Source organism: Phyllostomus hastatus, unplaced genomic scaffold (genome assembly GCF_019186645.2).
Source record: "Phyllostomus hastatus isolate PE091 unplaced genomic scaffold, TTU_PhHast_1.1 phas_scaffold_555, whole genome shotgun sequence".
NCBI classification, from domain to species: Eukaryota; Metazoa; Chordata; class Mammalia; order Chiroptera; family Phyllostomidae; genus Phyllostomus; species Phyllostomus hastatus.
This window is the reverse complement of record NW_025334036.1, coordinates 14,028,676-14,048,881: the sequence shown is the minus strand read 5'-3', so window position 1 is coordinate 14,048,881 and position 20,206 is coordinate 14,028,676. Positions and strand designations below refer to the sequence as shown.

Below are 20,206 nucleotides of genomic sequence, written 5' to 3'. Positions count from 1 at the left end.
CTCACTAGGTGTCCTCGCGGGCAGCCCCGATACCCTGTAGAAAGATCTGGAAGCGGGCAGATTCTGACATCTCTGCTCCTACTTCCTTTACCTCGGGCGGCCTTGTTTGGGGAAACTCCCGTGTGCTCAGGCGTGGCCTCGGACCTGCCTTTCATGGGCATGAAGCTCCGTGTGTTGGTGCGGGGAGCCCAGGCGTTTGCTGCGGAGGGCTGGGGTCAGAGATCACCGGCACGGGAGGGGCCGAGGGGTGTGTGTGCTGAGAGTGCAGGGAGGAGCATGTTTGCGGAGGAGACCCGCCTGCGTCCGGCCCAACCCGCCAGTGGGCCGTGTCCCGGGCTTGCAATCTGTAGCTCGTTTTCCTTTGCTGTTATCTGGAGGAATTATGGGTCGGGGTAAACGGCGGACGCCCACTGAGCGAATGAATGAATGAATGAATGAATGAACGAACCAACGAACGACGTGACCATGGCATTGAGGTGACTTCCTGCTCTCAAACCCTAGGAGTCTACACCCAGCAAGATTAAAACAAGAGCTCCGGATAAGTCTTCATAGCTAAAAAAAAAAAAAAAAAAATCCCATAAAACTTATTTCAGTAATACATGCAGCAACTGAAGGAAGAATTGCTTTTTTTTTTTTTTTTTAAACTGAATCCTGGACATCTTGACGGGAGAAAATCTCCTGCTAAGATTCATCTGCAATTATTTTTTAAATGGCGGACGGCTGTTTTCGCAAGGTTTTTGGCTGCCCGGAGGCTGGCTGTGCGTCGGCAACATCCCTGAAGAGAAAAGATAGTGCCATCGTTGTCAGATCTCGGCTGCGGCTCGCCAGACACACCTAAGATGTCACGGAGCTAATTTGCTCTAAGCCTTGTATTGGAAAAGCCTGGCTGAGTGTCGCAGGTGATGAATTTCAGGTCCGAGTCAGAAGCTGTCTCACAAATAAGATGCCTGAGGCTCTGAGCGGCTGGGCCCTGGTGGACCGAGGTTACCCGAGTGAGTTCATTAGTCCTGTTGCCCCTCCGCCTCCTTTGGAGCTGGCGGGATAAACGACATGAATCCACGTTGTGGGTGACCGTGAAAAGGAGAGCTCCAGTTTTGTAAACGCCTGCGGGCTGTCAGACTTGCAGAGGCCTCTGGGTCCACGCAGGGCGCCTTTCTTCCTCTCTGCCCTCCTTTCTAGACTCCGGTCCTCGCTGTCTGGGTCCAGGGGGACCCGAGCAGGGCTTTAGGGACACTGGGGACTCAGGGATAGACTCGGCCTTTTTCTTGGCCATCTGATGGCGAGACACCATGTGACACAGTCCAGGGAGCAGGGGGTCAGCATGGTGAAAACCAAAGCCCCTAACTCAGTGGCTGCGGCTGCAGGTCTGGGGAAGGTGTGGACCACACAGAGGAAGGGCTGGGGACGTGGGGCTTGTGCGGGGCTAGGGGGCGGGCAGGGGGCCCAGAAAGAACTGTGCAGCCTCCCTGCAGGGGGGAAGTTTTAAAAAAAATCTTCACCTGAAGATGTGCTTATTGATTTTAGAGAGAAAGGAAGGGGGAGAGAGAGAGGGAGAGAGGCATCAATGTGAGAGAGAAACATCAATCAGTACCCGGACTGGGGATCGAATCCATGACCTTTTGGTGTACGGGAAGATGCTCCAACCAAGCGAGCCACCCAGCCAGGGCAAGTGGGAGCAACACCTTCTTAATGAAATATTTATAGATCACGGTGGGTGGGCCGGCAGTCTGACTGGTCTCAGGTAGGACTCAATAACCTCCCCCTACTGAGAACACCTCCTGAGTTTTCCTGTAATCCCGTGGACCTAGCCCCAAGCCCAGCACCATAGAGCCACACAAATGAGCTGATGGACAAGGCCCAGTCAGAGCCAGTTAAGGACAATCCCATGCATCCCATTGTGTTATGATAGTTGTGCACGGGTCTACCTCCTCTGCAGACTTATGAGCTACTAAAGGCAAGAATCAACTTATTTGGTTTACAGTCGCTCTGGGGCTTATGGGCTTCCCAAAAGTGTGATAGTAAATGACAGTAAATGAGCAAAGAAATCAGAGGTCTTCAATGATGGGGCCCCCAGTAGCACTTTTAGGGGGAGCAGGGGGAGAAGGAAATGAGGAATCAGGGGAATGGGGGAAGATGCTGAATTGGGTCCAGGAGGAGCCCAGGGTCACCTGTTTCCAGGCCCCATTCTCTGAGGCATGAGCCTTCTAGAATCACCCAACACTATGTCTACAAAAACAATGTGTCAGAGGCTTCTTAGTAAAGTACATGGAATAAGTGAGTCGCAGCAGAACAAGCAACAAATGTGCAAGGGATGGATTCTTCTTAGCAATGGTCACTTTTAAAAAAAAGACTTTATCTTTAGGGAGAGAGAAAGAGAGGAGAGAAACAGCCATGTGTGGTTGCCTCTCGCACGCCCCCTACTGGGGACCTGGCCTGAAACCCAGGCTTGTGCCGTGACTGGGAATTGAACCAACGACCCTTTGGTTTGCAGGCCAGCACTCAGTCCACTGAGCCACACCAGCCGGGACCCCATAGTCATTTTTATGGGAATTGATATTTCTGCTGTGGTTTTCAGGTTTGCCAACAAGATACAAATTTCTAGTACATCCCTGATAAGGAAATGTGTGATAATGTGACTTGTATTACTCTCCATGATATTCAATGGGACAGTCTCCCCTTTTTCTTCTTCAGACAGCTGTATTCTGTCAGGAAGCACAACATTGGAAGCTCAAACTGTCTTTTCTTCCTCTCTTGCACCTTGTCAAGGTTGCTCCGTGGGGACCCAGGTTCTCGCGGAAGGATACATGCCAATGGGGTTCGAACTTGCTCTCTCATGCAGAACGGTCTCACCTGTGCTGAGCCGGCCCCTAGCGAGCCGCAGCCTCACCTGCCGTCTGTGGGGCAACGCATCCCTGCAGACCAGCGACAGCTCCTGATTGGATCTAAATTCTTTTTTTCCTCCTGATATAACGGTCATTTATTCCCGCCAAGAATGTAGTCACATTCTCAAGGGATGTCTTCTCATGTCACTTTCAGAGTTGCTTGTCAATTGTTTCTTTGTCTTCACTATCAATCGAGTTCATCCTTTTTCCTCTTTCCATGTTTTCGGGAATTTTCCAAGTTTTCATAGGTTACGGTGGTATTCTCTTCTGTATCTCTGGCACCTATTTGCTCTGCCCAGATATTTCTCTTTGCTCCTTCGCAGGGATAGCATTTCACAGTTGGGTGGATTCTGCCACTAACGTTCTGGCGTAGATCCGAGTTCTTGACGCACAGGGAAGTGAGAGTCACAGGTGGGAAACGGCTGACTTGGAGGGCTGGGGAGACCCGAGTAGTAAACATAGGAGTTGGACTTGGAGATTATTTAGCTTTTATCCATAAGTTTAATTATTATTATTATTTTTTTGCTTATTGACTTTCAGAGAGAGAGGAAGGGGGGAAGAGAGAGAGATCAATTTCTTGTTCTACATATTGATGCATCCATTGGTTAATTCTTGCATGCGCCCTGACTGGGGATCAAACCCGCAACCTGGGCGTATCAGGATGACACTCTAAACAAGTGAGCTACCCTGCCAGGGCCTAATCAAGCTTTTATGTAAATATAAATGGTTTCTTATCATTTTTGGAATGTGTGTGTGTGTGTGTGTGTGTGTGTGTGTATTTAAAGGGTTATCATGGTATTAAAAAGAGAAGAAAGAGACAGAGAAACAGAGAGGGTGGGAGAGACTGAGCAAGAAGAAAAGTGGGTTCAATTTTAATTTCTTCTTTGAAATAAAATGTAAGTCACAAAAGTGCAGAGGATGTTTGAGGTGCTTCCCCGTGGGCATGTCTCCAGCACGGGGAATGTCGTCTGGCAGGTGGTGGAGGCTGCAAAATGTCGTGAAGGAACCACCTGCAGCAAATCACTTTACTGCTCAGGCTTAACTTTCTTCCCATGCAAATGATGCTTTAGACGCAGTTGCCCCCAAAGCAATCGTGCTGTTTTTAGTTTTATAATTCTGTAATGTTAACATCCAATATGGAAGTTATTTTTACGGCTCTTAGAAGTGTCCTACTCTCTAATATGGTCTATGATGCAGTTATGAAAGATGATACATTACACAGCCCTGGCTGGTGTGGCTCAGTCGGTTGGAGCGTCGTCCTGTAAACGGAAAGGTTGTGGGTTCGATCCCCTGTCGGGAGACATATGAGAGGCAGCCGACTGATGTTTCTCTCTCTCCCTCCCTGCCCTTCTCTCTAAAACCAGTAAGCATGGCTTCAGCTGAAGATAAAAAAAGATGATAAATCACATACACACAAAAAATAGATTTTAGGATCACTGTTTAAATGTCCTGCAATTTGAAGATCTCAGGAAGTCAGTATCAGTTGACGACACAGTAAAAGTCAGAAAACCATCGTCCTCTTTGAATGACGAAGGGACAGTGGCGCAAACCCTCTGAGGGGTCACTCAGTGCGTGGGGTCCAGGCATTTTGCTTTCATATCTAAGGAGGAGGGACACAGGAGTGAGCTCGCAGGCAGAGATAAGGCTGGTCAAAGACTTAACATCCCTTTGTTCCGACAAAGAGCGGAAGGCACCGGGGGAGCGGAACCTGGGAGAGAGAAGACTGCAGATTGTGGGGCCCAGGAACCGCCGGGCGAGATGGCATTTCCTCGGCGCTGCAGGGAACAGGAATGAGGACCGGTGACATTTGACGCACTGAAAAGGAGACCTTTATTGGTCAGAACCCATGATGGGATGCTTTGTGAGGCGGCTAACTCTTTTTTCTTTTTGCACTTGGTTTCACTTTTTTTTTAAAATTAAATTTACTGAGGTGACATTGGTTGATAAAGAAAGTGGCACAGGTTTCAAGTATATAATTCTACCATACATGTATGACATCATACATGTATCATACATGTCTGTGTATCACGTTGCATGCCCACCATCCAAAATCACACCTTCTGTCTCCATATCGTTGATGCTCTTTACCCTGTAATCCTGGAGATGTCCAGTTTGAGACGAGAGCGTGGACAGAGGATGGTGACGCATTAGGTGGCCACCGCGGAGTGACATTTATGAAAGGAGACACTCGCCTCAGGAGGAGACGGAGAAGATCATTTTACATAAGGTCACAGTAATTCTGAATTAGATCAGAGCTCGAGTAGTTCCCCCTTGTACTTTCGTACAGAGACAAAAAACATGGGCCCTGACCTTTCCGTCTTCCTTTTCTTTGTACCTAAGTAGCTAAAAGAGGCTGTGGCTCCTGCTTTGTCCCTGACTCTTGGTCCTGCGACGTTATTTCTGCCCATTCATATCTTTTTTTAAAAGATTTCATTTATTTATTTTTAGAGAGGGAAGGGAGGGAGAAAGAGAGAGAGAGAGAAAGAAACATCAATGTGCGGTTGCTGGGGGTCATGGCCTGCAACCCAGGCATGTGCCCTGACTAGGAATTGAACCTGGAATGCTTTGGTTCGCAGCCCAAGCTCAATCCACTGAGCTACACCAGCCAGGGCCTCATCCATATCTTTAAAGCGTATCCCGCAGGACATGGCTCTCTTGACGTGACTCGGGAGCGAGGAGAGAGGGCACCCAGGACAGACCCATTGGGAGACACTGCGTGGTACAGCCCACCCTCGGGGGACCCCAGGGCACGTGAACTATCAGATTCCGAGGATCCCGTGGTTGATTTCCAGAGTAACCTGTGTCGTTCTGTAGCCAGGGTTTCTCCAGTGTATTTGACCTTGGAAGTTCGTTTTGAAGGACACTGAGAGACGTACCAAGGACCCCACGTAGGGGAAGAAGGTAGCCTGTGTGTAACCCACTCCGCCATCCCTTTAAGGTTGTTTCTGGAAGTGCTGACCCTAACACGTGGCTTGTAGATAAACTGCTTGTTTGTGTAAGAAGCCCACTCTCAGGCATCCGACCTCCGGGAGATTTCTGCCCTTCAACCAGGCCGCCAGTGGACCAGTTCTGATGTGTTTATCGGAATAGACTGTGCTTGTCTGCACTCGGAGAACTTCTGATCCCTCCCTGGATCCCTTTATTCTGCTTTCCCTTCCCGCCCTCCCAGAAACCCCTGCGTGCACTCAGAGGTGGAGATGGGCTTTGGGACCCGAGTTCCCCGTCTTCTCAGGGTGCTGGCTATTGAATAAAAAAAATTTTTCCTTTTACCAGCGCCTGCCTCTCAAGCACTGGCTTTCAAAGCGGCAGGCAGCTGGACCTGGGTTCGGTGTCACTTACAGGTCTGTCCCCTCCCCCTGCAGCATCCCGGTGGGGGACACTGCTCTGTGTGGGAGGAAGCCAGAGCGCCCCCTGCCGGAGGAGGACGCTTAGTGGCTGTGAGTGGCTGGGGGCAGGTGTCGGGGGGAACAGAGTCGGCCTCCGGGCGCAGCTGGGGTCCTGGGCTGGGGCACCAGGAAGCTGTGGGGGGGGGCGGGGGTACAGCAGAGCCCACAGTCCAGCTTCTCCCCAGGTTTCCAGGGGTCAGATGGCCTGGCTGCTTTGATAGGACGCTTCCTTGAAACTACTGGGGGGCGTGGCCAGGCACATTAGAGGAAACCCCTTGAAGATAAAGGCTCTGACTCTGTTGGCTGGCTCGCTGGGTTGGAGTGTCGTCCACGCCACTAGAGGCTACAGGTTCAATTCCAGGTCAGGGCACATAACACCAAGGTTGCAGGTTTGATCCCCAGTTGTGGTGCGTACAGGAGGCAGCCAATGGATGTTTCTCTGTCTCTTTCTCCCCCTTTCTCTCTCTCTCTAATTAATAAACATTCTCAGGTGAGAATTTTTAAAAAAGAGTAAGACTGTGCTTTCAGCTACACTTTCCCCAATTCTAACATAAGGGTTTCTTTTGCAGACAGCTTTAAGAAACCCCCAGAACGTTAGCACCCACCAGCTCTAGTTGATCTCTGTCTCCAGAGCAATCCCTTCAGCCCCGTCTCCCCCCGCCCCCCCGTAATGTGGCAAGGCAGCTGCTAACCGCGTCCAGCCTGCTGTAAAAATTCATTGAAAGACACATACGCAGCTCATAGCACCCTGTTTGGGACGTAATAATCATGAAGTGAAGTTCCTGCATCTTTTCCTTCTTCTCCTGCAAGGAGCCTGATGTGCAGCTTTATGCTCACATAGGAACTCCCGAATCCCTTTTCTTGCATGGAGGCTGGTCTCATAACTGGCCTTTCCCAGGTGGCGGGAGCTTCCCCTCAGGACTCGTCCTGGCTTCCCTCTGCCCATGGATGCTCTCGGGAGCACCGGAGGCTGTCGTGAGAGCCCAGGGAAAGTTCTAGCAGGTTCTCTCCCCCCCCTGCCACACCATGATTTCTGATGAGACCACATTTCTTTCCTCCATGATACATAATTTTTAAAGTGTTTAAGCACAATGTTGTGGGTTAGAAATTTTATTTATTGATTTTTTTTTGAGAGAGAGAAACATTAATTTGTTTTATGTGTTTATGTATTTGTTGGTTGCTTTTTGTATGTGTCCTGACTGGGGATCGAACCTGCAGCCTTGGCATATGAGGACATCGCTCTGACCAACTGAGCCACCCGGCCACGGCAGAATGTTTTAATTAAAGACTGGTACACTAGGGCTCTCTATTTGTGAAGGGTGGCTTAGGTGACGGATGTAATATCAAATCAGCCCAACCTCCTCTTGGGGTGCCCGTCAGACACAAAGCTTCCCACCCGTCCTTTCTGTGGGGGTTCTCCTGGTGTGGATGTGTTACCTGGGACACAGACAAGCATGTACTGCCCGGCGAGATGTGTTCTGAACAGCGCTGGAACCCGAAGGACAAGCCATTGGGTTTTACAGCTCTCGGTAGACTCGACCAGTTTCAGATGCAGCAAAAGATTGATGCTGAGCACTAAAGTCGGCTGCTGAAATCTTGCATTCCCAATGTACTTATTACCAGGGTAGGTTTGAATTAAAACAAAACAAAACAAAACAAAACAGAAAAAGAGAGATCTGAATTCCTAAAATGGGGTCAGCTTAATAAGGATTAATTATGCTCAAGTCTGACTCACCTGTGCTATTCTACATCAGAAGGTCACTATTTATTTATTTATTTATTTTAAAATTATTTTTTTCCTTTTTTTTCTAAAAAGATTTTGTTTATTTTTAGAGAGAGGGGAAGGGAGGGAGAAACATCAATGTGTGGTTGCCTCTCGAGCACCCCGCACTGGGGACCTGGCCTGCAACCCAGGCATGTACCCTGACTGGGACTCGAACTGGCGACCCTTTGGTTGGAGGGCCAGTGCTCAATCTACTGAACCATACCAGCCAGGGAAAATGATTGTATTTTTCAATCATGGTTGACATACAACCTTATGTTAGCTTCAGGTGTACAAGGCAGTGATTAGACATTTGTATAACTTATGAAGTGGTCACCCTAGTGAGTCTAGTACCCCTGACGCCGTACAGTTATTACAGTATTACTGACTGCATTCCCTGTGCTGTACTTTACGTCCCTGTGACTTTACGTGACTTTACTTGACTGTTTTTATAACTGCCCATTGGTACTTCTTAGTCACCTCCTCCTTTTTACCCGTAATCCCCCTCCCACCTGGCAACCCCTGGAAAGGCCACTTTTTAAAAAACAATTTTTTAAGACTGGGATATAAGGGACATATCACACCATGTTAATTTCAGATATACAACATAATGACTCGTTATTTGTATACATTGCAGAATGATAACACAACACGTCTACCAAAGTTTATATCGACCCCCACACTGTTACAAAATGTTTTTCTTGTGAGAACTCCAAATGTATTCTCTTAGCAACTTTCCAATATACAACACAGTATTAGTAGCTATAATTATTATGTTCCATGTTGTATCCCATGATTTATTTACTTCATAGCTAGAGGTTAGTACCTTCCCACCCCCTTCACGATGTTGCCCGCCCAACCCCCTGCCTCTGGTGACACTGATCTGTCCTCTGCATCTGTGAGGTTTTTTAGATTCTACATGTAAGTGAGATCATATAGTATTTATTCCTCTCTGTCTGACTCGTTTCACTTAGCACAATATCTTCTAGGTCCTCAATGTTTTTGCAAATAGCAGGATTTAATTTTTTATGGCCGAATACTATTCCACTGTCTGTTTCGTACCACACCGTCTTTCTCCGTGCATCCATCGGTGGGCACCTGGGTGGCCTCCGCATGTTGGCTGCTGTACATGATCCTGCAGTGAACTTGAGGGCACCTATATCTGTTTGAGTTACTGTTTTCATTTCCTTTGGATAAACTCCCAGAAGTAGAATGGCTGGCTCCTACGATAGTTCTATTTTTAATTTTTTGAGAAACCTCCAGACTGATTTCCATAGTGACTGTAGCAATTTACATTCCCACCAACAGTGCCCAAGGGGTTCCCCTTTCTTCACATCCTTGCCCATGCTTGTCGTCTCCTGCCTTTTTGTTAACAGCCATTGTAGCAGGTGTGAGGTGGCATCTCATTGTGGTTTTGATCTGCATTTCCAGGATGATCAGCGATGCTGAGCATCTTTTCACGTGTCTGTTGGCCATCTGTGTGTTGTCGCAGGGGAAATATTCAGATGATCTGCTCAAAATTTTCATCAGCTCGTTGTATGAGTTCTTTATATATTTTGGATATTAACCCCTGGTCAGATATATGATTTACAAATATTTTTTCCATTCACAAGGTTGCCTTTTAATTTTTTAATAAGATTTTATTTATTTATTTTTAGAGAGGGAAGGGAGAAAGAGAGAGAGAGAAAGAAACATCAATGTGTGGTTGCTGGGGGCCATGGCCTGCAACCCAGGCATGTACCCTGACTGGGGATCAAACCTGCGATGCTTTGGTTCACAGCCCACGCTCAATCCACTGAGCTACGCCAGCCAGGGCTAGGTTGCCTTTTCATTTTGTTGATGGTTTTTTTTTTTTTTTGCCTTGCAGAAGCTTTTTAGTTTGATATGGTCCTACTTGTTCATTTTTGCTTTTGTTGTCAAATCCAAAAAGTCATCATCGAGACTGATGTCAAGGAGCTCATTGCCTATGTTTTCTTCTAGGAGTTTTATGGTGTCAGCTGTTCCATTCAACTAGGCGATGCACTTGAAGTTATTTGTTGTGTGTGATGTAAACCAGGAGGTCTAACCTCATTCTTTTGCGTGTACCTGTCCAGTTTGCCCAACATCATTTATCAAGGACACTGTCCGTTACTTTTTTTTTTTAAAGATTTTATTTATTTATTTTTAGAGAGGGACGGAGGGAGAAAGAGAGAGAGAGAAACATCAATGTGCGGTTGCTGGGGGCCGTGGCCTGCAACCCAGGCATGTGCCCTGACTGGGAATCGAACCTGCGATGCTTTGGTTCACAGCCTGCACTCAATCCACTGAACTACACCATCCAAGACTGTCTGTTTCTTATTGTGCATTCCTGGCTCCTTCGTCAGACATTAACTGGCTACATATGAGTGAGTTTATTTCTGGGCTCTTTACTCTCTTTCATTATTCAAGGTGTGTGTTTTCATGCCAATGCCACACTGCTTTGAATAACTTTGTGAACTGTTTCGATCAGGAAGTGTGATTTGTCCAGCTTGGGTCTTCATTCTCAAAATTGCTTGGGTTCTTTAGGATCGTTTGCGGATCCACACAGATTTTAGAGATTGTTTGTTCTATTTCTGTGAAAAATGCCATTGGCATTTTCATAGGGATCACATGGAATCTGCAGATTGCTTTTGAGTATTATGGATGTTTTCACAGTATTAATTTTTCCATCCATGAGCATGGAATATCTTTCTATTTGTCTGTATCTTTTAAATTTTTTTCATCAGTGTCTTACAGTTTTCAGTGTACAAGTCTCTCACCTCCTTAGTCAAATTTATTCCTTAGTATTTATTCTTTTTGATGCAATGTATATCAATTTTTAAAAATTCTCACCAAGGATATACTTATCGATATTAGAGAGAGGGGAAGGGAGGGAGAGGGAGAGGGAGGAAAACATCAATGTGAGAGAGAAACATCCATTGGTTGCCTTTTGTATGCACCCCAACCAGGGATTGAAGCCTTTTCAACCCAGGCATGTGGCCTGACCGGGAACTAAAACCATGACTTTTTGGTTTACAGGACGACACTCCAACCAACTAAGCCACACCAGTCAGGGCTGGATTATTTTCTTAATTTCTCTTTCTGTTTTTCACTAGTGTATAGAAATGCAACTGACTTTTGCACACTGATTTTGAACCCTGTAAGTTTAGTGAATTTATTGATTAGTTCTAACAATTGTTTTTGGTGGAGTCTTTTCTCTATATAATATCATATCACCCTCCAATAGTGACAGTGTTACCTCTTCCTTTCCAATTTGGGTGCCTTTTATTTTATTTTATTTTTTCTTGTCTGATTGCTGTGGCTAGGACTTCTAGTACTATGTTAGATAAAAGGGGTGTCGGCATCCTTGTATTGCTCCTGATCTTAAAAAAAAAGCTTCCTGTGTTTCAAAATGGAGTGTAGTGTGAACTTGTCACAGATGGGCCTTTATTATGTTCCTTCTATCTCTATTTTGTTGAAAGTTTTTACCACGAATTAATGTTGAATTTTATCAAATACTTCTTGGAACCAAAAACATGGCCTTTTCAGTGACTTCCCTCAGTGACAATATAGCATCAACCAGTGACTTCAAAGCATGGGTCCCAAGCACCCAGGAGGAATTTGTGGGAACACAAGTGCATTGTGGGATGCGCAGGGTGAAGGAAGCTTTCATGTTCTCATGACGTCTTTTGTGTTAGTGCATGCCTGTCTGTACAACTTACACATCACCGAGTACAGAAGAAAATCCTGTTCTTCCACCCTACCTTCCTCAGTCAAGAGCTTATTCCCAGCCCCACTTCTCCAGCTCCCCCAGCTCGAAGTGTGAGGGACTTCAGGGCTCTGTGGGAATCTGACCTTCCTGGAAAACCAGCTTTCTTGGAAGGACCATTGGAAGCTGACGCAGTCACAGGGCACATCCCAGAATTTAAGTAATGTCCCAGTAACACACACTGACAGTGCATCATCCTCAAGGCGAACCCTCTCATGCTGGAACAGACTGAGGCTCTGCAAAGCCACTTAGAAATTTGCAAAAGTGTTAAGCCCGTCCCCAATAAAATGGCACATGGTGGGGAGCGTCAGTTGAGGTAGGAATCCATATCATTGAAGCTAAAACCACCATTTTGATTTCTGATAATGAGGGCCCTTGGCCTTGTAGGGGGAGAAGGCTCCCGGGGCCGTATTCTTTCACAACAACAGTTAAATAATCAGATTTGGTCTCATCATCGGCCAGCAGATCCCACAATCCCCTGCGCTCTGTGTTTCAGGCTGGGCTTCCCCGTGATGGTCGTCTCCTGCACAGTGGGCATGTGCTACCTGCTTCTGGTTCACGTGGCGATGGGATGGAACTGACGGACACGCAGCACGGGAAGACCGAGGGAAGCTGGGTCCAACACCCACACCAGGAGAACACCCCCCACGGCCACTCGTGGGGGGCGCAAGGTGCTTACCCAGGGTGCCCTGGGCTGCAGAGCTTTGGCACCCGCATTCTTATTCAGAGAAGTGCTGGCCAATCGTGGCAAATATAAGGTAACTCACCCAAGGTTCCCCTACAGGAAGTATGTATATTTCATGATGCTTCTCGTCAGGCTGTGTAAAAAAAGACGCGAACGCTCTAACCCAACCCAAATGGCTTTTTTCGTTCCGTTGGCATTTCTCCTGAGCTAGCTAGTTTTGCTTCTTGTAATCACTTTTCATATTAAAATAATCAGCGTTCAAATTGTGCACCCTCTGCAGAAATTCTCTGCCTGGGACAGGCAGAGAGTTTGTGAGGGAACATTTTATGTATAAAAAAAAAATAAAGTTTCCTTTGGCAAAAGGCCTTAGAATTTGTTAGCCTCTTCATTTGTTTGAGTAGTTTACAGTATGTAAAATTGCATTTTATGCATGTATTTTTTCTCTGGAGTTTTAAAAAAGGTTTTATTTATTTATTTCTAGAGAGAGGAAGGGAGGGAGAAAGAGAGGGAGAGAAACATCTATGTGTGATAAATATATGAATAGGTTGCCTCTCACGTGCGCCCCCTACTGGGGACCTGGCCCACAACCCAAGCATGTGCCCTGACTGGGAATCGAACCGGCAACCTTTCAGTTTACAGGCTGGCACTCAATCCACTGAGCCATACTAGCGAGGGTTTTTCCTGGGAGTTTTCAAGTCATCAACTACAAGTATAGAAATTTGACTTCAAGAAAGTCATCAGTACTTAAAAAATATTTTACATGGTTCACAGCCTAGAGAAATAATCTTCAGTTCTGAAGGTGGTGCCAGCGATGTCTGTCAGGCACACACATGTGTGGTCAGTACTCAGGTCTGTGCAGCCCACAGACTCTGGTAAACATTCTCTAAGACATTAAAAATATTATTGATTGATTTTAGAAAGAGAGAGCGAGAGACATCAATTTGTTGTCTCATTTATTTTTTTAACCTTCACCCAAAGAAATATTTTTTATTGCTTTTACAGAGACAAGAGAGAGAAAGAGAGAGAGAGACACTGATGTGAGAGAGAACCATCAGTCAGTTGCCTCTCGAAGGCGCCTTGACCAGAGATCGAACCCCAAACCTAGGTATGTGTCCTGACCGGGGATTGAACTTGCAACCTTGGTGTATTGGGATACTGCCCTAACCAACTGAACTACTCGGCCAGGGCTTTTTTTTAATTTTATTTTTTGGCAAACATTTATTAAATGCTGTTGCTTTTGGCCCTGGCTTGGTAGCTCAGTTGGTCAGAGCATCGTCCCGATACACCAAGGTTGTCAGTTTGATCCCTAGTCAGAGCATACACAAAAATTAACCAATGAATGTGTCAAGAAGTGGAACAAGTCCATGTTTCTCTCTCTCTAATCAAGTAAAAAATGCTGCTGTTTGTGGAGCGTTTGAGGTGTGGCCAGAAACAGCAAGGGCAGGAGGGCGCGCTGAGTGTCCTCTGAGGTCCTGCGCCTGCGTAGTCAGGACCACAGCTCTGCCTGGACGCTGGGCCTCTTCCTCCGTTTTCAGTCTACATGCAAGGTCCCCAGAGAGGTAGACATTTCCCAGGAACTCTGCTGGAAGGGGTGGCTATAAAAAGCATCTGATTTCAAAAGGTTTAGGAGCCCCAGGGAACCCCGACAACTGGAAAGTGGGAGACCTTTTCTTGTCCCAGTTCTGTCTCTGGCGCCCTCAGGGTGGGCGTGTTCTTTCTAGTTTAGAATTGGTATTTGTCCAATGGCCACCTGTGTCCTTCCTGAAAGGTGGGGGGACAGTGACAGGGGAGTGATCTCCCAGCTCAGGAAGGCAGCCTGGAAGCTTTTTGTCTGGGAGGAAACAACGCTGTAAGAATTCATTCCCAGCCCGCCCACTGAATGAGTCCTTCCCAGGTGCTCCTTGCAGATCTTGGGTTCATGGTTCCCACTTCAGAAAGGCAAATCCAGCCCTGGCCGGGTGGCCCCATTGGTTGGAGCATCATCCCGTACACCAAAAAGCTGTGGGTTCGATCCCCGGTTGGGGCACATACAGAAGGTGACCTATCCATGTTTCTCTTGCACATTGATGTTTCTTTCTCTCTAAGATCAATAACAAACACATGCTTGGGTGATGGGTAGAAAACAAAAGGTGAATCCACCTGAATGGCCCAGCATGCCCATCTCCAATTTTTCCAGATGCTGGTGGTGGACATTAAAAAAAAAAAGGTAAATAAAAACCTCTAATTTCATGTAACATACATTAAGTCCCATCTATAGAATCATCATTTATCTCCAGCTACCACCTCACTTCTAAAACTTTTAGTTTTCTTCTTCACCCTTTCCACTTTCTCTTCCCCCAATGTACTGTCTTTTTATCACTCTAACTAATTCAGGCGCGTACACACACACACACACACACACACACACACAGCACTGCCCAGCCAACCTGAAAAAAAGACGAACTGTAATGCAAGACTGGTACGGGCCGGTCTTGGGGAAAATACAGATCCTCCCCAAACACCTTCCCGCCCTCCTCCACCAGAGGGAACTACCAACGTAGACCTGAAATTTTTGTTCTACTTTCTACATAAAAGTCTCCCATGTCCTCGCTCCCCAGCAGGGGTCCTGGGGTCCTGGGGTCCTGGGCCCTGTGTCACTGTCACCTTACTTGTGGGGGTGCATGGGGCCTCCCGAGGGGTGCCTGCTGAATCTGTCATTTTTTTCTTGTTTCTTTTGTAAATGATCCCCCGAGTATATGTTTATTTTAAAGAGAGAAAAGGGGAGAGGGAGAGAGAAAGAGAGACATTGATGTGAGAGAGAAACATTCATGGGTTGCCTCCAGTATACACCCCAAGTGGGGATTGAACCCACAACCCAGGTATGTGCCCTGGCCAGGGATCGAACCTGCAACCTTTTGGTGTACAGGACGGCCCTCCAGCTCATGGAGCCACCCTGCCAGAGCTGAATCTGGTCTTTGTGCCAGTTTTCTAGGCACCTGCCCTGACAGTGTCTGTCTTCAGGTGGAGGAGACAGCGAATTAAATCAGTTTGTCGACCTGCAGCGGTGAGTTCGGGGAGAAAACACGGATGGCAATTTCAGGTGGGCGAGGCGGGGAGGGTCTGAGCCAGCCCCTGGCCGGGAGACCAATAATGGACGGACCGGACAAGAAAGCGGGCCTGGCAGGCAGGCAGGCGGGCTGCAGCCTGTGGGGTGTCCTCGTGACTCACGGAGCGTGAGCTGCGCGGAGAGGAACCGGGTCAGACCCAGTTATTTTTGGTATCTTAGATATTTTTGTTCGTTGGGAGACACGCTCCATGAATGAACGGAGACCGCTGACAGGAGGGGTCCCATCCGCGGTCGTGTCAAGGACAGAGGTTGGCCAGGTGAGGAGAGCAATGTTACTGCAACCGGGAGGAGACGCAGGGCCCGAAGATCCGCGTCTCAGGGAGCGGGCGTGGCTTTTTCACGGAGGGGCGCGCACGCGGGGGCGCGGGGCGAGTTCCAGTCCGCGCTGTTCTGCGAAAGGGAACCTGGGAGCCAGTTTCCTGAACAGAGAAGGCTCTCCTCCGTCGTCAGCTCGTTTCAGGGACGGTTCTCATCTCGGCCAGTCCCTCGGAGAAGGAGTTTGAGCCTTTGCGAATTCACTGGGAGGCGAAGAACAAGGGGCTGGAGGGTCTTGTTTGGCCCCAGCAGCTACCGCTGTGTGACCTTGGGGACCCACGTCCTGCTTCCAACGGGCAAAACTCACCCTGCGACTGCGAATAAGTGAAGACGCAATGGGAACCTTTAGCCGCGTCGTGGAGCGGGAGGCTCCGGCTACCAAACCCTGGTGACGGTCGCTGTGCGCAGAGGGTGGTCACTGCTCCCCCCCCGCTCCCCGCGCCTCTGGCGTCATCACCTGCGGTTCGGAGTCTCCATGGAGAACAGAACGCGCGCAGCAGGCGCCAGCTGGAACCGTCCTTACTCCCGGGCACAGAGGCGAGATCCGCGCCTGCCGTGTGTGCGCTTGTCCCGGGACCCGTGGGTCCCTCCGCGTGGCCACGACGTCTGAACGCGCCCCTGTCCCGCTGCCGGCAAAGACCCCGGTTCCCATCGGTCAGGGCAGCGTCCCAAGGACACGCCTCGAACAGAACCAGGGCGTTCACTGCGAATTTCCCCCATATGAAGTTCACCCCAGAAGAGGGAACGATTTCTCTGACTGAGGAACAAGAAACTGGGGACGGCGACAGCTTCCCACTCTGCTCCGTAGGATGGAACATTCTGGGCCTAGGCCCTGCGGGGGCCGGGGCGCGGGCTCTTCCAGGGGACTGGGCGCTAGCTAGGGCTGCTTCCCCAAAAGACATCTTAGGAGAAAACCAAAAGGAGCCAGCGCCATGCCCACAGCAGAGCTTGTGCGAAAATGGGTCGCTTTTCTCTCCGTACTTCTCCGGGCGCCGGCCTGGCCCGCGCGCTCTCCGCGCCAGGCCGCCCGCACTCAGCCCCGCCCGTCCCACGTCTTTGTTTTCACCGCAACCCCGCCTCTGCTTCCTTCGCCCCCTGGTCCCTCCCGCGCCCCCTCTCTCTGAGCTGCCAACAGCCTCGGATGCTCGGGGTGAGGTGGGGACAGGGTTAGGACGCCCGGTTCTCCGTGTGTTTCATTCTTGTCCCCGTTCCGGAAAAAGCACAGACCGGCTCAGCCAAGGGCCGGCGACTGGCCTTTCCCTGCCCTTCTCGCACTTTCCCGGATCCCGCCGCGGGAGGAAAGCGATGCTCCACAGCACAGGAGGATGAACGTCGGGGCAGCGTTTGTGCAGAGCGAGGCTGCGGGTCAAAGATATAGCAGAGGCTGGGCGCGCGTGCAGCCTGCTCGCCTGCAGGGGTCGCTGCGGTTCCTCACCGGGCGCTGCCGGGACCCAACCTGCGTCTCACGATCAAGGGTTTGTGACTGGGAGGCACTTGCCTACGGTGACGGGTCTCCTCCGCGGACGGACACTAGTTTGAGCTGCCGAGCTCGCTGATTCCTACTCCCGTGGTGGTGGTGGTAGTGGTGGTGGTGGGGGGGGCGTTGTGCGGACCACCCGCGCCGACCGGCGCAGACCACGTGCGGGAGCCCAGACCTGTTGCTGCTGCGCTGGAATGAGCTTCGTGGAAACACCGGGCGAGAGCTGAAGCCCCGAGCTCAGCCGCCAGGGGGCGCTCCGCCCTGCGCTCCGTGAGCGGGGCGCAGGGACGATGGTTAATAAGCATGTTATTTTGTGGGATTATAGCCTACGTTCCTCGCTTCGGCCTGCAGGCAGAGCCATCAAAACTGTCCCCGCCCTTTGCCTGGAAGCTGGGCAGAATATCAGCTTCTCTCTTTTGGAATGTCCGTTTTCAGGACAGTTTACTACACAGCGGATGCATTCAAAACACACTTTTTGATTAATCTAATCCACAGCCCCCAGGAACACGATCCAGCCGCTCTGCCCCCAGGCCCCGTCGCAAAACGTTCCACATTTCCTCCTCTGCCTTCCCCGCACAATCTCTGCCTGGTCCGCACCCACCGATCCACATGCTCATTCACGAGGACAGACTCCTCAGAGGGTTTGCGCGTGGCCTGACCTTAGTAACGGCGTTTGTGGATTCACCCATCATTGCAGAGGCCATTGTACAGAGGAGAGGCTGGATGCCCGAAAGGATTCTTGGTGATAAAATGCTCCCTGCCCTGCGTTCTACAGCCGGTCCTGCGGGGTGTCTCTGCCCAGCTCTTTAGCAGACCGTGTGCGGGGAACCTTAAGTTGGCCCAGCTCTGCGACATCCACGGCATGGAAGTTTTCTCAGCCACCTCATCACACTCCCCTCCTCCTCTCAGGGCCTGGCCTTTGAAAGTGTCATCCAGACCCCTCTGGGTGAGAAGAGACCAGCTCCTGTCCCCTCCTGCATAGCCCTGCCTCTGCAAGCACAGTCAGGTCGCCTGGTTCTGCTCTGGGACAAACATCTCGAAGGCTGACCCTTCCCTGGGTGTGTCCTTTGTCTTGCGGCATCACAGCTGCCCTGCACATTCGTCACATCGTGCAAGAGGACAGCTGACAATGCCATCGAAGTAACAATCTGCGGCCAGAAAGGAGGACACCCTTCCTTCTCTGTCCCTTCTCGGCTGCTGCAAGGGCCGGCTCCCACCTCCACCCACCTGAGCTCCACGGGGCAGCAGGAGATGCGTTCTGTCCTCCTGTCTTCACCAAGCTGAGCTCTGAGCACGGTCGGCGCAGGTGAAATTCAGCATCAGCTGCCTACAAGAAAAAGTGTATCTCCAACAGCCTAGAGAGGGCAGCTTCGATGTGAGTTTATGAAAAATCATCATTTTTAGCAAAAGAATTCATCAGGAAGGGGACATCCACATCTTGGTCAAAATGTCCAGTCGCTGGGAAAATGCAACTCAGCTACTCCGAGCTGTTACATGTGAAGAGAAAGGCTTATCATGTAGCAATAATGAGAACTATGCTGCTCAGTTTGTGTTGAATAAGAGCAATTGGAAACTGTTGGGTAGGATAGAGAGCAAACCAAGACAGGGAGTGAGCTGTGTCTCACCCACTAACTCAGTAGTCCCCAGCCTGGTCGGATAGGATTGCCAGGCGTTCCGAAGATCATGAGAGAGACCATGATAGGGCAGGAGGAGAGCCCTTGGAATCCCGTGTGTATAGTTCCCACTACCCAGGAAAGAAAGCCTGTGAGAGTGAATATTCATCCCAAAGTCTGGGGAGAAGAGGAAGGGGGAACCTAGAAGGTGGCTGGAGGCATAAAACCCCTAAAACCTTGATAGTTGGGGCACTCAGACCAGCTGGGTGCCAGCTTGCTGCTTCAGGCTTGGCTGTATTTCACAAATAACTTACTATCTCATTCCCACTGTATGTGTCTCTTGCCTGAATTCATCCCTTGTGAGCAAGGCAAGAACCAAGGAGGGGGAGTCCCCTGGCTTGCCTCTCCACAGTAACACTTACAAATGATCAGTGTTATGTTGGTGACGGCCACACCCTCACTGCTTCCAAAGAGAACTATTTCAACCAGAAGTGACTCATCCATCTTCCCCGCCCCCTCGGGTGGATGAACACACATCAGATGGCCACGCCGTGGGTGGGGGCTGAGTGAATGGGGAGGATTCTCGTCCAGGCATTTCCATACATGACAGGGCGGGTAACTGCGTCTCAGCATCTGACCCATAGAGCAGAGCCATTCAGTATGACACTTCTTGGCTTTTCTTCCAGACCCTAAATATTACAACATATTTAACCCTGGCTACCTCACGTCTTTAAACAAACATTTGCATAGACTTGTAACACACATGCAGGAAATCAGAAATACACAGGCTGATGCATTTTTTAAAAACTTCTCTACCCAGAAGTCTGACCTTCAAGACACCACCCCCACCCCCAACCCCAACCCCATGACCTCTGGAAGCCAGTGAGGTGTTTTTGTTTGTTTGTTTTTAAATCTACTGATTTGTTTTTTAGAGAGAAAGAGGAAGGGAGGGAGGAGAGGGGGAGAAAGAGAAACATTGATTTGTTGTTCCACCTATTGATGCATTCATAAATGCATCACCTATGATGCATTTGTTGTTCCACCTATTGACATGCCCTGATGGGGGATTGAACCTGCAACCTTGGCGCCTCAGGACGATGCTCTAAACAAGCGATACTTGGCCAGGGCCATGGAAGCCACTTTTAATACCATAGCTTAGTTTGTCTGCCTGTAAACTTTTCCTAGGGGGAAACACACTATCTGAATTTTGT

At 49.2% G+C, this 20,206-nt stretch overlaps 1 protein-coding gene across 1 annotated transcript in view; it reads left to right on the top strand.

Moving 5' to 3' along the window:
* The window catches only part of OCA2 (OCA2 melanosomal transmembrane protein), a 167,225-nt gene extending 154,385 nt beyond the window's left edge, over window positions 1–12,840 (top strand). The window contains exon 24 of the mRNA XM_045824982.1: window positions 12,293–12,840. Coding sequence (XP_045680938.1) covers window positions 12,293–12,377 — 85 coding nt within the window. The 3' untranslated portion in view covers window positions 12,378–12,840. The remainder of the gene's footprint in view (window positions 1–12,292) is intronic.
* Window positions 12,841–20,206: the final 7,366 nt, after the last annotated feature.